Genomic DNA, 17,264 nt, shown 5'->3' with positions numbered 1-17,264 from the left:
TGGTCAAAACAAATGTAGCATACTTCCCTGGAATTACATCCTCAACTTTCCTATCTCCATGTCTTTGCTTGACCTGTTTTTCAGATTGAAATATTCTCCCTTTTCCAACATATCCAGTTTATATGCCTGATGCAGGAACCCAGCCCTTTCTCCTCTTCACAAACACACACTCTCTCATTTTCAGCTTTTGAAATCCAACTTATGTATCAAAGACCAAGTAAAATGTCATGTCTATAAAGTCTTCCTTTATGTTCAACAGTGATTATCAAATATTCCATTTTTTGTAGTCACATTTCCATTGTTTTTCTCTTATTCTACAACGGATTACAAATAGTTATATACATATCTATCTCATTTCCTCAAATTGCCTTGAAGTCAGAAATTTCAGCAAATATTTACAATAATATTTGTCTTTGATTCACCACAATAAACAAGATTTTTTAAAGAAGCATTATGACCTTACTTTGCCTTCTAAAACTTGAAATGATAAACTGTCTCTCTCATGAACCTACAGGGCTGTACCTTACCTGAAAATACAAATCATTTATTTATGTAACGTTTGGAAACATAAAGATTTCACATTTACTTTTTAAAGTTACAGAATAAAAGAAAACAAAGTATCAAGTCTTTTCTTATACTCATGAGTATGCACTATAAATCCCACAGTTTTGTATGGATGTTAGATTTTCTATCAGAATACTTGTTCAGATGCTAGAGATAGATTTTAATTTTTCCGTTAATCAGTTCCTCAACTTAGAATTAGTACTAATAGCTTTCCTATGAACTTGAGTGCAAAATTCAGAGAGGCATTGTTCCAATGCATCTTTTTGCAAATAGATGCTACTTTATGCTTATAATCCCAGTACACAAAAGAACATAGCATTCTTGGAACATGCCAGCCTGATGTTTTCTCTTAATTCCTTTGGAAAATTGATCATGTTCTCTTAAATCTCAAGAAAAAAAAATTATAACTCCCCCTCAGCTAATTCCTTAATAATAGAATGCCCACTTGATTATATTCCAATTGAGATCTATTTCACTAAGACCATAAATATTAAAGTTGAAAGATCAATTTAAAAATTATCCCATAAAACCAGATATAATATTGACTGATAAAAACAAGAAAACTTGACATCAAGTCTACCTAGTCCTTCATTGATAAGATTTTGAAGAAATATAGGTTCCCTTTTTAAATGATTTACCCTATTACCTAATTTTAGCAACTGGTAACTAAGAATTAAATGACTTTCATAGAAAGTCCTTCAAGAATATTAGTTTAACTTAGTGCAATTAGAAGTTATTGAAGTGTGGCCAGTATGCATTTTATTTTTAATCTATATTTACTCCTTAAAACTATTTTCAGGGACTTCCCTGGTGGCGCAGTGGTTAAGAATCCACCTGCCAATGCAGGAGACACGGGTTCGAGCCTTGGTCCAAGAAGATCCCACATGCCACAGAGCAACTAAGCCCGTGTGCCACAACTACTGAGCCTGCGCTCTAGAGCCCATGAGCCACAACTACTGAGCCCGCGTGCCACAACTACTGAAGCCTGCGTGTGTAGAGCCCGTGCTCCGCAACAAGAGAAGCCACCGCAATGAGAAGCCAGCACACTGCAACAAAGAGTAGCCCCCACTCGCTGCAACTAGAGAAAGCCCACGCACAGTAACGAAGACCCAGCACAGCCAAAAATAAATAAATTTATAAAAAAAGAATAAAATTGTACCCAAATGTATTAAGTGGAGGAAAAATAACCCCAACATATTCCACCTCTTCACCTGCAAAAAATAATTTTTGCATTTTAAAATATTCATGTCTTTTAAATGTGTGTGTATATGTACCAGAATTTCTAAGGACTGAAAGAAATAGGTCAAAAATCTACTATGGTTAGAAATTTGCCCATTTGTGTAATTCTGGGATTTGAGTTTAAAATGTTAATTATTTTTAATTTCAACTATTAAAATTCGTGGCTAGTATATCATCCTCATTTGGATAGGCAGTATGGAGTACTGAGCAAGGTCATGGTCAATACATCTCAAATCACTGGGTTAAAGAACTTTTTAATAAATAATTTTGCAACTACTGGATAGCCATTTGGGAAAACATAAATTTGATCCACATATTATAAACCACGATAAATTCCACCCAGATCCAACACAATGTAAAATAAATAAAGTCGCGCAACTAGTAAAACAAAACATGGATCAAATCCTTTAAAACCTGGAGTGGATATGGTCTCTGTAACTAGGTCTCAAAGTCCAGAAGCCATTAGGAAAAAAAAATTAATTTGATTAGCTGAGTCAAAATTTCTACATTGCCAAAAGCATGAAATATTGATATATCAAAGGTTATATGACTACCTTGGAAACAATTTTACCATTTATATTTACCATTTATATCACAATTTACCATTTATATCACAGACAAAAAGCTAATCATTCCCAAATAAAAAGAGCTAGAGATGTAGAAGATAACAGCCCAATACAAAAAAAGATATTTGATATTTATAGAAATTCATTGAAAGAAGTACAAATAATATTAAACACATGAAAAGGTGCTCAAACTCAGCTGTACTATGAGAACTACAAATTAAAAGCAAGATCCTTTTTGACCCATGTCCTAGAGAAATGGAAATAAAAACAAAAATAAACAAATGGGACCTAATAAAACTTAAAAACTTTTGCACAGCAAAGGAAACCAACCATAAACAAGACCAAAAGACAACCCTTAGAATGGGAGAAAATATTTGCAAATGAAGCAACTGACAAAGGATTAATCTCCAAAATTTACAAGCAGCTCATGCAGCTCAATATCAAAAAAACAAACAACCCAATCCAAAAATGGGCAGAAGACCTAAACAGACATTTCTCCAAAGAAGATATACAGATTGCCAACAAACACATGAAAGAATGCTCAACATCATTAATCATTAGAGAAATGAAAATCAAAACTACAGTGAGATATCATCTCACACCAGTCAGAATGGCCATCATCAAAAAATCTAGAAACAATAAATGCTGGAGAGGGTGTGGAGCAAAGGGAACCCTCTTGCACTGTTGGTGGGAATGTAAATTGATACAGCCACTATGGAGAATAGTATGGAGGTTCCTTAAAAAACTAAAAATAGAACTACCATACGACCCAGCAATCCCACTACTGGGCATATACCCTGAGAAAACCATAATTCAAAAAGAGTCATGTACCAAAATGTTCATTGCAGCTCTATTTACAATAGCCAGGACATGGAAGCAACCTAAGTGTCTATCAACAGATGAAAGGATAAAGATGATGTGGCACATATATACAATGGAATATTACTCAGCCATAAAAAGAAATGAAATTGAGTTATTTGTAGTGAGGTGAATGGACCTAGAGTCTGTCATACAGAGTGAAGTAAGTCAGAAAGAGAAAAACAAATACCATATGCTAACACATATATATGGAATCTAAGAAAAAAAAATGGTTCTGAAGAACCTACGGGCAGGACAGGGTTAAAGACGCAGACACATAGAATGGACTTGAGGACACGGGGAGGGGGAAGGGTAAGCTGGGATGAATTGGGAGAGTGGCATGGACATATATACACTACCAAATGTAAAATAGATAGCTAGTGGGAAGCAGCCGCATAGCACAGGGAGATCAGCTCCTTGCTTTGTGACCACCTAGAGAGGTGGGATAGGGAGGGAAGGAGGGAGTGAGACACAAGAGGGAAGAGATATGGGAACATATGTATATGTATAACTGATTCACCTTGTTATAAAGCAGAAACTAACACACCATTGTAAAGCAATTATACTCCAATAAAGATGTTAAAAAAAAAACATTTCTCAACCATTCAATTGGTAAAAATCCAAACATAAAGAAATCCTTTAAATAGAAAAGAATTGCCCAAAATGAATGAAACTAACTATGTATCAAATGAGAAACTAAACCAGGGAAATTATTCTTTGCATATGAGACAGTACTATAATTTGACATGTTTAGTAGGTTGTATTCTAAGGACAAAAATTCCCAATAGTTTTTACCGTCATTTTGCATTTTTAATTTCCAGTGTTTAGGTTTGTAGGAATTGATATATTTTGCACATTGTAGGAGAGAATAAATAAGTTGATATTGTCAATCAATAGTTGCAGTAAAAGAAAAAATAAAATTATAAAATCGAAGTAGTTATGTTGTATGCTAAAACTGAACAGGAAATATTAAAAACATGAATTCTAAACATACACATTTCTTTTGTTGTTGTTGTTTTTGTGGTACGTGGGCCTCTCACTGTGGTGGCCTCTCCCGTTGCGGAGCACAGGCTCCGGACGCGCAGGCTCAGCGGCCATGGCTCAGGGGCCTAGCCGCTCCGCGGCATGTGGGATCTTCCCGGACCAGGGCACGAACCCGTGTCCCCTGCATCGGCAGGCGGACTCTCAACCACTGTGCCACCAGGGAAGACCTAAACATACACATTTCTTGCTCTGAACATTTAAATGGCTTAGACACTATATTTCCTTGCAATTAATTAATACCTCTAAAGTCACATTGTGAACTGCAAAACCATTTACAGCTAAAAATAGTAGGTTTTGGTAAGGAGAAGAACAAGAGCTTGGGATAGCTTATTGTGACAGAAAACAAGGAAGCTTTTCAAGATTAATTGGGCCATAATAAACGAACCCATGAGCCAACTTCAAGGGACCCAGAATGGAAAAACTGACGATTTGAGAATCAAAAGAACAAGGATTGTAGTTGATTGAAACACTACAAATCTATGAATACTTGGAAGTTTAAAATGATCTTCACAAAGAGACTGCTCAAAAAGTACCTTTCTCCTCACCTAAGATGACTTATAACCAAAGTTTTACTTTGAAAAACAAAAAGAAGGAAAAAATTTAACATAGTCTACATTTCTAGCAGGAATTGTGTTTCATGGTAACCAAATGTTCCAAGCTGTTAAGGGAAAAATAGACTTATACAGAAAAATAGCTAGCAAGTAAATGTGCAAGAAATTAGAAAATGATCAATATACAACTCTAACAATATAATTCACTCAGGCACGTTTTATTAATTGGAGTTAAAATTATTAGAAAATTGGTTGAGGTGGAACTGGACATTCAGATGAACAACCTAACAACAAAGAGAGGATCTCAGTTTTCTATATCCCTCTGGCTCTCCAGAGGTAAGAGGTAAGTGTAACCCCTGATGACTTTCAAAGCCAAATGTTTTGGGGGCTACTCTTCCTCATGCAGGACCCTCAGGCTGGGGAGTCCGATGTGAGGCTAGGACCCCTCACTCCTTGGGGAGGACCTCTGCAATCGTGACCCACTTGTGAGTGTCCCAACATTGGCTATGTGGATCCCCATCCTGGGAATGTGGGTTCTGACTAAACTGCATTTCTGTCCCTTCTACCCATATTATTGTGGCTCCTTTATACCTTTAATTGTAGAAAATCTTCTGCTAGTCTTTGGGTTGTTTTCAGAGATAGCTGCTCTGTAAGTAGTTTTAATTTGGGGGTACCTGTGGGGAGGAAGTGAGCTCAGAATCCTTCTACTCCACCATCTTGATGCCTACGAAATTTACTTTATACTTAGGCATCTGATAGCCACAGGGTGACAAGGTACAAATTCTACCTTTTGATCCTGAGTAAGATATCCAGTCACCCTTTTTGATACTGAACCACAGAAGAGCAAACATAAAAACTCTACCTACCTCAGGAAATGACTAGATGAAATTAGGTAGGTTTTCGTCATTTATTGCTTAAATATTTATATGAAAAATGTAAAAGGTATGTTTCTACCCTAGCCAATAGTCATAATTTTTAAGAGCCCAGCAAAACTGTTTCTTCAACTTCTAGAGCAGCAGCAGTGTTAAGAGAGCTACTGCTCAAAAAAAAGGAAAAAGAAAAAAACCCCTAAAAACAGTAGCCTTCATTTATTTTTTAAAGCTGATCAAAATTTTTAGGATAGTGGTAAGAGCCAAGAAATAGTTAATATATACATCACTCCTCCCCTAGCACTGCAAGATTTTTATTTCCCTCACAGCACTTCAATCATTTTAGTGTGTTATTGTCAACCACTAGAAGTTCATGAAAATGCAAAGGCTTAAATCATTTGGCTCTAAATCATAATGTGATATGGCCTTGTCAATCTTTTCGAAGAAATTTATATTCTTTGGGATTTTTCAGCAGATTCCACAGAGTTTCCACAAGGATTGATGTTGACTGGCACTGCACAAGTTTTGCAAGAAGGTAGAAAATACAGAACAAGGTTAATAATTGGACTTAATATCAGAGTGTCCTACTCCAGGCAGTAAACATCTTGCCTCAGCCTTTAAGGTTTTCTCCAATATTTGATTGAGCCACAGGGAAAAGCATATCATGTACTCATTGCTGAACTGTCGTTCTCAATGTCTTTTTCACTTTCAAATACCTTTGAAGTCCTACAGGACTCCATGGTTTGCAAAAGAGTTCTGCATTCACTTTCAAAAATGATTTGGTGGTGATGAAGTCTAAATATTTAACACAACTCAAAACTGATTACTTAATGCTAAGCATAACTAAGTCAGTACTAAAATTTAGGAATATACAGACCCAGTGTGCACTATGGTTTAATAGCTACTGATTTTATTAGTGGGTTTTTAATGCTTTGAATGTGCAATTTTAAAAATTGAAGCATACTTGACTTACAATTTTGTGTTAGTTTCTGCTATACAGTAAAGTGATTCAGATGTATATATATATATTCTTTTCCATTATCATTTATCACAGCATATTGAATATAGTTCCCTGTTGTATACAGTGGGACTTTGTTGTTTATCCATCCTATATACACTAGTTTGCACCTGCTAACCGCAAATTCCCACTCCAACCTTCACCACCTCCCACTTCCTTGGCAACCACAAATCTGTTCTCTATGTCTGTGAGTCTGTTTCTGTTTCATAGATAAGTACATTTGTGTCATATTTTAGATTCCACATATAAGTGATATCATATGGTATTTGTCTTTCTGTTCTGACTTTGCTTAGTATGATCATCTCTAGGTTCATTGATATAGCTGCAAATGGTATGGAATTTTTGGATAATTTTTTAAAGGGTATCATGTTTATCAGATGGATTTCAGACAGTGCTTGACATAAATTAAAGTATTTGTATTAAATTGTTCAGAATATGTCTGTAATAGTAAAATCTCCCACTTTCTATTATGGTGGGAAATCATATTTATATTGTAGAAGCAGCACAACTGTTTAATCTGAGTCTGGAGACTTTATGCTACAAATAGAGCTAGGAAGAATTTAAATTTTAATTCATTCTGTAGTACTATTTAGATTTCAAAAATATACCCTTTATCTTTGCTCAAAACTTATAATTTTCTTCTATTTCTATTATACCCCAGAGTTGCTTGTACAAATTATGTGCTAAATAAATGTATTTTATATTGTTGCATGAACAATGATTCATGAAAAACAAGGATTTTCAATGCAGATTATGAACATGATTGTTAACAATGAAATATTATCGATATACTATAAAAATAAATATGGAATCTTTATCCATATCTAACAGATGCAAGCTAAAAATTGCTATAAGTAATATAATAGTAGGAATAATACAAATCTTTCTGAGAAATATTTCTTAGAAAGGTCCATGAGTGATTATGCTGTTGTAAGTGGTATCTAACTGTGGAATAAATCCCCATGCAATTTTGAACTTATTAGAGTATAAGTATAAATATATAATCAATTTATATTAAAAGATAAATACACTTACTAATCTCTTTCCAATTATCTATACACAATGAGTCACTGGATAAGTTGAGTGTGTTGATGATTGGTTAGAAGTGTGTGTGTGTGTTTGTATTTACACCTGCTGTGTAAATGTATATGCATGTGAAATTTATATTCTGAATTTGCATTTATATTCCCTTTTTCCTATGACACAATTTTTTAAATTAAATCATCTTTCAATTCAACCACCACTAGTTCAACTAGCTCACAAACTTTTCATGTTAAAATTTGACAGGTTTATTAGCCATGTTGCTGGATTAACCCAAGCTACAATCCAAAACCTATCATAATAATCATATATTGTAGACATTTATTGTTTACTGCTAAAGGAATAAAGTTGAAATTAATTACTCTTCAAAGTAAAACTTAAGAAATTAAAATAATTTTGGCTGCCGGTTCGAGCATGGTCGACAACACGGGCGCCACCGAGGCCCGTGGGGACGGGCTGCTGGGGTTCCCACTTCCGCCGCCACGGATTCGCTCCCGGCCGTGGTGGTTTCCTGTGCAGGAGCTGAGGAACCTGCTGGTGTTTTCTTTGGAGGCGTGGCTGACCAACTCGATCTTCGGCCCAGACCGAGCCGTGGTTCTGGAAATGGAGTGGATGAGCCAGGCCCTGCTGACGGTGGACGCAGTTCACGCCGGGAAGTTGGTGGAAATCACCGTCTTCGGGCGGCCAGCTGTCCAGCGCCGGGTGAAGAGCGTGCTCCTGAGCCTGGCGTCGAGTCACCGGGAGCAGCGCGCCCGAGCTGAGAACATGGAACAACTCGAGGAGTTCTTGAAGGCCCGGGCACCAGGTCCCCAGGTCCCGCAGAGTACTGTTGCATAAGTGCTCTCCGGGGCATGGAACAGCCCTCCTTCCGCTACTAAAGTTCAAGAGAAGCAAATATCCTTAAATCTGTGCATTTATTTTTTTCCTGTATCTCGATGGATAGTGGTTTGATTATTTTGCTGCAAACGTGAGTTTGTAGTGCCATTCTAGTAAATAAATGAATTTCCTTTTTTCCAATGGCATAAAGATCTTGGCTCACTCAAAATTAAGCAAATTTATAAAAGATTGACTCTGTTCATTCATATTTTGATGTGAGAGGCTGATAGGTGGTAGGTTTATTTTTGATTTTTTCTTAGTTTCTATCGTTTTGAAACTACTAACCCTTTTATGATTTTATGGTCAGAGTCAGGCCCTCATGCACAGGGGGCAGAAATACAGGGTCAGTCTGCTTTGGGTTTCTTTTGCATCATTTGTTCTCAAACTTTAATGTGTGTAAGAATCACCTCGAGAGCTTGCTAAAACACAATTTCTTAGCCCCTTTTCCACTGATTCTGATTCAGTACATTGGGCCCATGAATATGCATTTCTAACAAGCTGTTAGGTAATGCCAGCGCTTCTTCTGAACCTCTCACTTTTAAGCTGGTGTTTGGTCCCTGACAGCAATCAGTGGGCCCGTGTGTTTTCTTGGAGTGGAGTCTCTGACCGCACACGTGGGTGGGCATTCCAACATGCAAGCTGAGGTGATCAGCATTCATTCTGCTGGTGCTGTGATTTACCAGAAGGAGCCACGGTAATGGGCAGCTTGTGCATTGGCAGGTGGCCTTCCAGCTGGCTGTCTCCTCTGCCCCCTTCCCCAAGCAGGTGTCCTGCATGGGCTGGGTTGTTTTTCCATTACCCTTTACAATGCTATGACCAATCTGTGCAAAACAGTTCCAATCCCATGCTGCTTCCACTTTCAGGAAGCAGAATTCTTGGAGGAATGATTGCCAAGAACTCTGTGGCTTTAGACACAAAGTTGGAGTTGATTTAACTCATGCAGTTTCTTCACCCCTTAGCAGTAATGGATTCTAGCCATTTGCAAGGATTTTAAACACACAGATACACAAATCTTTGATTACAAGGGATATTGAATGTTATTCTACTTCACTTCACATTTCTGTTAAACGCTTTTATACATTTTTCTTTATTCATTCCTGTCATTACTTCTTTCAACTCTGAAGATATGGATTTTTATTATCTATAAAAGCTTTTGTAACAAATAATGGTCCATTACAACCAATACTGTCCACCCCTTTGCTTCTCAAATTTTTTGCATACGAAAAATTTTTATTGTATGTAGTTAAACCAAAAAAAAAAAATTAAAAAAATACTAATTGTGCTCCTTCTTGGAATATTAAAAAACCCAGATCATCATTAATAGCAATTAAAAATGAAGTATAAATTGGTATGAAAACAACTTAATTAATACATTGATTTTTTAACTGCTCTGTATATAACTCAAAATTTACAATCTGTTGAATCAATAACTCTTTAATATAAAATTATAAGAGAATTATTAATTTGGGGCCATGATTTTCACTTTAAAAATGAGAGATCAAAATATGAATTGATCAATATGGGTTGGAATCTTTAAATCAGTATTCATGAACCATGTGAAATCTATGCCCTCAACCTTAAAGAATAGATGATCTCCAGATTCACTGAGAAACTATGAAGATGGAAGAGACAGCCTCAACAAAAATACAAAGACACTAAGGAAAATGGTGTATGTAAAAATCAATTAAAATATTGATAAATTAATAGAGAAATATAAAAATTCATGATTAATCCATGACTTGGTAAGGTTATGATACCATACTAAGATGGTATTAGAAAAATCTCAATTATAATCTCACAAAATATTTTCCAAGTTATAAATTCAACCTCAGGGATATTAATATTTTATAATAATGAGAGCAATTTAAGAATACCACAAATATCAATCAGGTCCTATTAATATCTTTAGTTTCATGATTCGGCTGTACACAACTGAATAGCATACCATACACTTAAAGTAAAATAGCAAACAAATACTATTTTTAACAGTTAAACCTTAGTTTAAGAACTACTCAAAGTCTGCTTCAACATCTAAATTTACTTCTCAGGATAATAGTTATATCAATACTTTGAGCGTATATTTATCATTTCTCCTTTGATGAACCACTGCATTTATTTAGTGAATCACTGAACATAGTAGCTTCCTAATAAATATTTGTTGAAGAGATAAAAAAATGCGTGCTATTTTCCCTTCATGCACATTGATAGTCTTCAGCTTTTTAAAGAGCATATTTCACAGATTAGAGCAGTTATAATCATGGAATCCACAAATATTTTGCAAAAGCAATCTTGGTTTTCACTTTTCTGAAATAGTTGTTAATTTCTCCAAGAATTAAGATTGCCTATTGGAAATAGAACTGGCTAGGTAATTCTTTTTGATAACTACTCCTCTAAAAAGTTGATAAATAAATGTAAATAACAATTTGTATAATACATACATCATAATCAGGAACTTATCAAAATATAACTTTATTTATTAATCTATTTTTTACACTGATTATGAGATCCTTGAAGGAGAAACTAGTGTCACTTGCTGTTATTTTTTTGAAAGAAAGAATAAATAAATAAATAAGAGGAAGAAAGTTAGAAAAAGCTATAAAAAATGTTTCTGAAGTTCAAATGATCTATTGTGACTCTACTACAGAAAATTAACTTGAAAATAAACTCACAATATATAGAATTAAAAGTCAAATTATACATTATTTTGTTCCTTTTCATGGTTGAGTAATATTCCATTGTATATATGTACCACATCTTCTTAACCATTCCTCTGTTGATGGACATTTAGGTTGCTTCCATGTCCTGGCTATTGTAAGTAGTGCTGCGATGAACAATGGGGTACATGTATTTTTCTGAATTATGGTTTTCTCCAGGTTTATGCCCAGTAGTGGGATTGCTGGGTCATATGGTAGCTCTATTTTTAGTTTTTTAAGGAAGCTCCATACTGTTCTCCATAGTAGCTGTACCAATTTACATTCCCACCAACACTGTAGGAGGGTTCCCTTTTCTCCACACCCTCTCCAGCATTTACTGTTTGTAGATTTTCTGATGATGGCCATTCTGACTGGTGTGAGGTGATACCTCATTATAGTTTTGATTTGCATTTCTCTAATAGCTAGTGATGTTGAGCATCTTTTCATGTTTTATTGGTCATCTGTATGTATTCTTTGGAGAAATGTCTATTTAGGTCTTCCGTCCATTTTTCGTTGAGTTGTTTGTTTTTTTGATATTGAGCTCCATGAGCTGTTTGTATATTTTGGAGATTAACCCCTTGTCAGTTGCTTCATTTGCAGACATGGATAGACCTAGAGACTTTCATACAGAGTGAGGTAAGTCAGAAAGAGAAAAACAGCATAATATATCATTTATATGTGGAACTAGAAAAATGGTACAGATGAACTTATTTGCAAAGCAGATGTAAAGAACAAACTTATGGATACTAAGGGGGGAGGGGGAGGGATGAATAGGGAGATTGGGATTGATATATACACTACTATGTATAAAACAGATAACTAATGAGAACCTACTGTATAGCACAAGGAACTCTACTCAATGCTCTGTGGTGACCTAAATGGGAAGGAAATCTGAAAAAGAGGGGATATATGTATACATATAACTGATTCACTTTGCTGTACAGCAGAAACTAACACAACATGGTAAAGCAACTATACTCCAATAAAGATTAAAAAGAAAAATCAGATTATACATTTTTGTTGTTGTTTCTCCTGACCTAACACAGAATTGAATTGGCATATCAGACTCACATGAATCAGAGTTCTGGCCCAGTATCAAACTTTACTAATAATTTCAAAAATACAGGCAATCCATAGGCACTGACAAAGCAGACAAAAGTTTGGCACATTAGGGAGAACATCTCAGGTCCTATCTTCCATCACCAGACGAATATCTTCATGAAATCTCCTAATTCAATAGGAGCATTTTCACCATAAACTGTTTTCTTTTACTTCACTTTTTTTTTTTTTTTTTTAATGAGCTGCCATTTTCCCACCAGCCAGCAGGCATGCCACTTTCTAAGGACAGATGTTGGGTTGGTACATTCTGTTACCACAAAATATTCTAGTCATAAAACAGAACAGGTCCTTTAGAAATGCTATGTAGTTAAGTACTCTGGAATTTACAAGAATGGTACTAAATCTCTAAGCTTCTCTACTTCCTTAGTTTTGACTGTCAGCCCTTCCACTTTCACAGTGCTTTCAGACATGAGTTAATTACTTTTTATGTATCATCTTCTTCTTGTGGTTTCTAAACTGAAAATGCAGGAGATATCTATATCTATATGGATATCTGTATATAATTAGATATTGATATAGAAATATAAATCATATATATGGATTTACTCTGTCCTCTAATTCTATTCCGTTAATCTCTATGTCTATCCATACCAGTACCACAATGTGTTGATTACTGTATTTCTGTGATCTGTTTAAAATTGGGAAGTTTGACTATTCCATGTAAAAAAATGAAATTAGAATGTTCTTTAACACCATACACAAAAAGAAACTCAAAATGGATTAAAGACCTAAATGTAAGACCGATATACCATAAAACTCTTAGAGGAAAATATAGGCAGAACACTCTTTGACATAAATCGCAGCAATATCATTTTTGAGCCACCTCCTAGAGTACTGGAAATAAAACCAAAAATAAACAAATGGGACCTAATGAAACTCAAAAGCTTTTGAACAGCAAAGGAAACCATAAACAAGACAAAAAGACAACCTACAGAATGGGAGAAAATATGTGCAAATGATGCAACTGACAAGGGATTAGTCTCCAAAATTTATAAATAGCTCATGTGGCTCAATATCAAAAAAACAAACAATTCAACCAAAAAGTGGCCAAAAGGCCTAATTAGACATTTCTCCAAAGAAGACATACAGATGGCCAAGAGGCACATGAAAAGATGCTCAACATTGCTAATTATTAGAGAAATGCAAATCAAAACTACAATGAGATATCACCTCACACCAGTCAGAACAGCCATCATCAAAAAATCTACAACAATAAATGCTGGAGAGGGTGTGGAGAAAAGGGTACCTTCCTACATTGTTGGTGGGAATGTAAATTGGTACAGCCACTATGGAGAACAGAATGGAGGTTTCTTAAAACAACTAAAAATAGAGCTACCATATGACCCAGCAATCCCACTCCTGGACATATATCCAGAGGAAAACATGGTTCAAAAGGATACATGCACCCCAATGTTCATTGAAGCACTGTTTACAATAGCCAAGACATGGAAACAACCTAAATGTCCACTGATGGAGTAACGGATAAAAACGATGTGGTACATATTTACAATGGAATATTACTTACCCATCAAAAAGAATGAAATAATGCCATTTGCAGCAACATGGATGGACCTGGAGATTATCATACTAAGTGAAATGAGTCAGACAGAGAAAGACAAATATCATATGCTATAGCTTATATGCAGAACCTTAAAAAAATGATACAAATGAACTTATTTACAAAACAGAAACAGACTCACAGACTTAGAGAATGAATTTATGGTTACCAGGGGCGGGGGGGAGGGGGAAGGATAGATTGGGAGTTTGGGATTGACATGTACCCACTACTATACTTAAAATAGAAAACCAACAAGGATCTACTGTATGGCACAGGGAACTCTTGCTCAATACTCCGTAATGACCTAAATGGGAAAAGAATTTGAAAAAGAATAGATACATATATATGTATAACTGAATCACTTTGCTGTACACCTGAAACTAACACAACATTGTTAATCAACTATGCTCCAATATAAAATATAAATTTATAAATAAATAAATAAATTTGGGAAGTTTGACTATTCCAACTTTGTTCTTCTTTTTCAAGATTGTTTTAACTATTCATGCTCCCTCATAATTTTTTAAATGAGTTTTAGACTCATTTGGTTCAGTTCTCAAAAAAAGCACAATTGGAATTTTGATAGAGATTGTCATCTTAACAATATTGTTTTCCCACCCACAAAAACAGCCTGTCTTTCCATGCATTTAGATCTTCTTTAATTTCATGCAACAATATTTTGCAGTGTTCAAGTCTTGCGCTTGCCTGGTTAAATTAATTGTTATTTATTTTATTCTTTTTGATGCTGTTAGAAGTGTTATGCTAATTGTAATGGTTCTCAATTTCATTTTGGTTTGTTCATTGCAAATGTATGGAAACTCCATTGATTCTTCTATATTCATCTTGTATTCTTCAATCCAACTGAACTTGTTTATTAGCTCTAATAGGTTTTTTGGCATGCTTTAGGATTTTCAATCCATAAGATCATGTTGTCTGTGAATAGAAGAAGTTTTGCTTCTTCCTTTCCAATCCAGATTCCTTTTACTTCTTTTATTGCCTAATTTTGCTGACTAGAATTTCCAATACAATTTTGACAAGCAGTGACAAGAGCAGACCTTCTGGTATTGTTTCTGATTTTAGGGGGCACGTTAGTCTGCTCAGGCTGCCATGGCAAAATACTAGAGATTGGGTCGGTTAAACAATAGATATTTATTTCCTCACAGTTCTGGAGGCTATAAGTCCACAATCAAGGTGCTAGTAAATTAAGTATATAGTGAGGGCTCTCTTCCCAGCTCGTAGACATCCACTTTCTCACTATGTCCCCACATGGCCTTTCCTCTGTGCTTACGGGGAGAGAGTGATCTCTGGTATCTCTTTCTCTTCTAATAGGGACATCAACCCTATCATGCATATATCCCAATTTACCTTTTTTTTTTCTTTTTTTGAGTGTGCTTTTGGTGTCACTCTAAATAGTCCATTATCTTTTGAAGACCTTCAAAAAATAAGAAATATATCTTGTATATTTACTCATGTAGTTACCATTTCTGAGACTCTTTATCCTTTGCAAAGGTTCATATTTCCATCTAGAATTAGTTTTTCTTTTCCTGATGAACTTCCTTAATATATTTTATAGTGTAGTCTTTGAATAATAAATTTTCTCATATTTTGTATGCCTAAAAACATCTTTATTTAGTCTTCAATTTTGCTGAGTAAGGAACTCCAAGATGTTAGTTTTTCTTTTAGTACTTTAAAGACACTGCTTCACTGTTCTATTTTTTAAAATGAGATATCTGCTGACAGGTAGATGTTCCTGTTGTTCCTTTGTATGCAACGTCCATTGTTTTTTCTCTGTCTCCTGTTAAGAATTTTTGTTAGTACTCATTATAGGATATTGATTATAATAATGTAACTTGATCTACTGTTCTTCGTTTTTTTGTGATGGGAGTTTATTAGCCTTCTTATAACTGGGAGTGTATTTTAAACAAATTTGTAAGTTTTTCAGCCATTTTTTCTCTACATATTTTTGTATCACTTTCTCTTTTTTTTTTTTATTAAGGACTCCAATTTCATGTATATTAGGTTGCTTAGAGTTGTTCCTCAGCACACCAATCTTTTTTAAAAAATCTTTTTCCTTTAGTGTTTCATTTTGGTTAGTTTCTACATTTTATCTTTAAATTCACTAGTATTTCCTGCTGTCCTGTCTAATCTGTTATCCATCTAGTGTATTTCTCATCTCAGAGTCTGAAATTTTTATCTTTAGAGGCTCATCTAATATTTATGTATGTATGTATGTGTGTGTGTGTATGCATATTCTACTTAACGTTTAGAACATAGGGAATATAGTCATAATAAATGTGTTAATATCTCTGTTTGCTAATTCTAACATTTGTTTCAGTTCCAGGTCAATTTTGATTTATTGACTGATTTGTCTCCTTTAATTCTTTTAGGTGGTTCTTTCTCCAAACTCAGTAGTTTCTCACACATTTGGTGATGAGTACTCAGTTAAATATTTGAGGAGGACACTCTGCAGCTCTGTCTCTGCAGCCCCCTCCTATCCGATACCTTTCCCTGAGAACTCTAGCTGCATTTTGTCTTCCCAGTCGTTGTGGTTCATCTCCTCAACTCAGTGAGTCAGCCAGGCTCTATGTGTATTCCCCTCCTTGTGCCACAGCCTGGAAATTCTCTCAAGGCAATAAGGTGAAGAAATGTTAGAGATTATCTCATTTGTTTCCCTTCTCTCAGCAATATCTGTCATTCATTGCCCATGTCCAGTGTCTCGAAAATCATTGTTCATTTTTTAATTATTGTTTTGGGTGAGATGGTATATCTAGTTTCTATTATTCCATTTTGCCCAGAAGTAGAATCATTATTAGGCAACTCTTTAATTAATAGATTATATACTAGCAGAAAAAAATCTTTCAATATACTACAAATAGAAAAATCAGGAAACATATGATTACCTATGGATAGAAAAAGATAAAGATAGGAAAGGAAATATACCACGATATGATAACAATATTGTTTACATAGCAGGCTTATGATGATATTTCACATTTTTTCTCACTTTCCAAATTTTTTCTGAGAAGCACAGATGACTAATTTTTTAAGTGTATAGTGAACTTCTCTTTTGAATGAAGTAATTGGATTTGCCTAACTGAATGCTTTAAAATGTCAGCTTCTGTAAAAGTGTTCTTTATCAGGGAAACACAGTGCTAATGTAGCAAAAGCTCTGTAATAGTTCTCTTAGTAACCCGAGAGTAAATTACTCCTCCAGTAATTGAGTAAATTACTGCCTCCAGTTTTTGCCATTTTGGCTTCTATAACCCTG

The 17,264-nt window shown here is 35.0% G+C and overlaps 1 protein-coding gene and 1 long non-coding RNA gene across 3 annotated transcripts in view; one reads left to right on the top strand and one right to left on the bottom strand.

Moving 5' to 3' along the window:
* LOC307182561 overlaps positions 1-17,264 on the bottom strand; it is a 249,836-nt gene that overhangs the window by 171,355 nt on the left and 61,217 nt on the right. The gene's annotated exons all lie outside the window — the stretch shown is intronic.
* LOC307182560 (oocyte-expressed protein homolog) lies at positions 8,155-9,284 on the top strand. Its single transcript, XM_079913906.1, has one exon. It carries the CDS (start codon positions 8,165-8,167, stop codon positions 8,585-8,587), a length of 423 nt encoding a protein of 140 aa, XP_079770032.1. The 5' UTR covers positions 8,155-8,164; the 3' UTR covers positions 8,588-9,284.

Source organism: Stenella coeruleoalba (genome assembly GCF_951394435.1).
Source record: "Stenella coeruleoalba genome assembly, chromosome: 2".
In the NCBI taxonomy this organism is placed as follows: domain Eukaryota; kingdom Metazoa; phylum Chordata; class Mammalia; order Artiodactyla; family Delphinidae; genus Stenella; species Stenella coeruleoalba.
The sequence above is the reverse complement of the archived record's forward strand: the minus strand, read 5'-3'. Positions and strand labels throughout refer to the sequence as shown.

What these genes read in the sequence shown, in the direction of transcription:
- LOC307182560 (XM_079913906.1), top strand. Translation starts at nt 8,165, where the DNA reads ATGGTCGACAACACGGGCGCCACCGAGGCCCGTGGGGACGGGCTGCTG.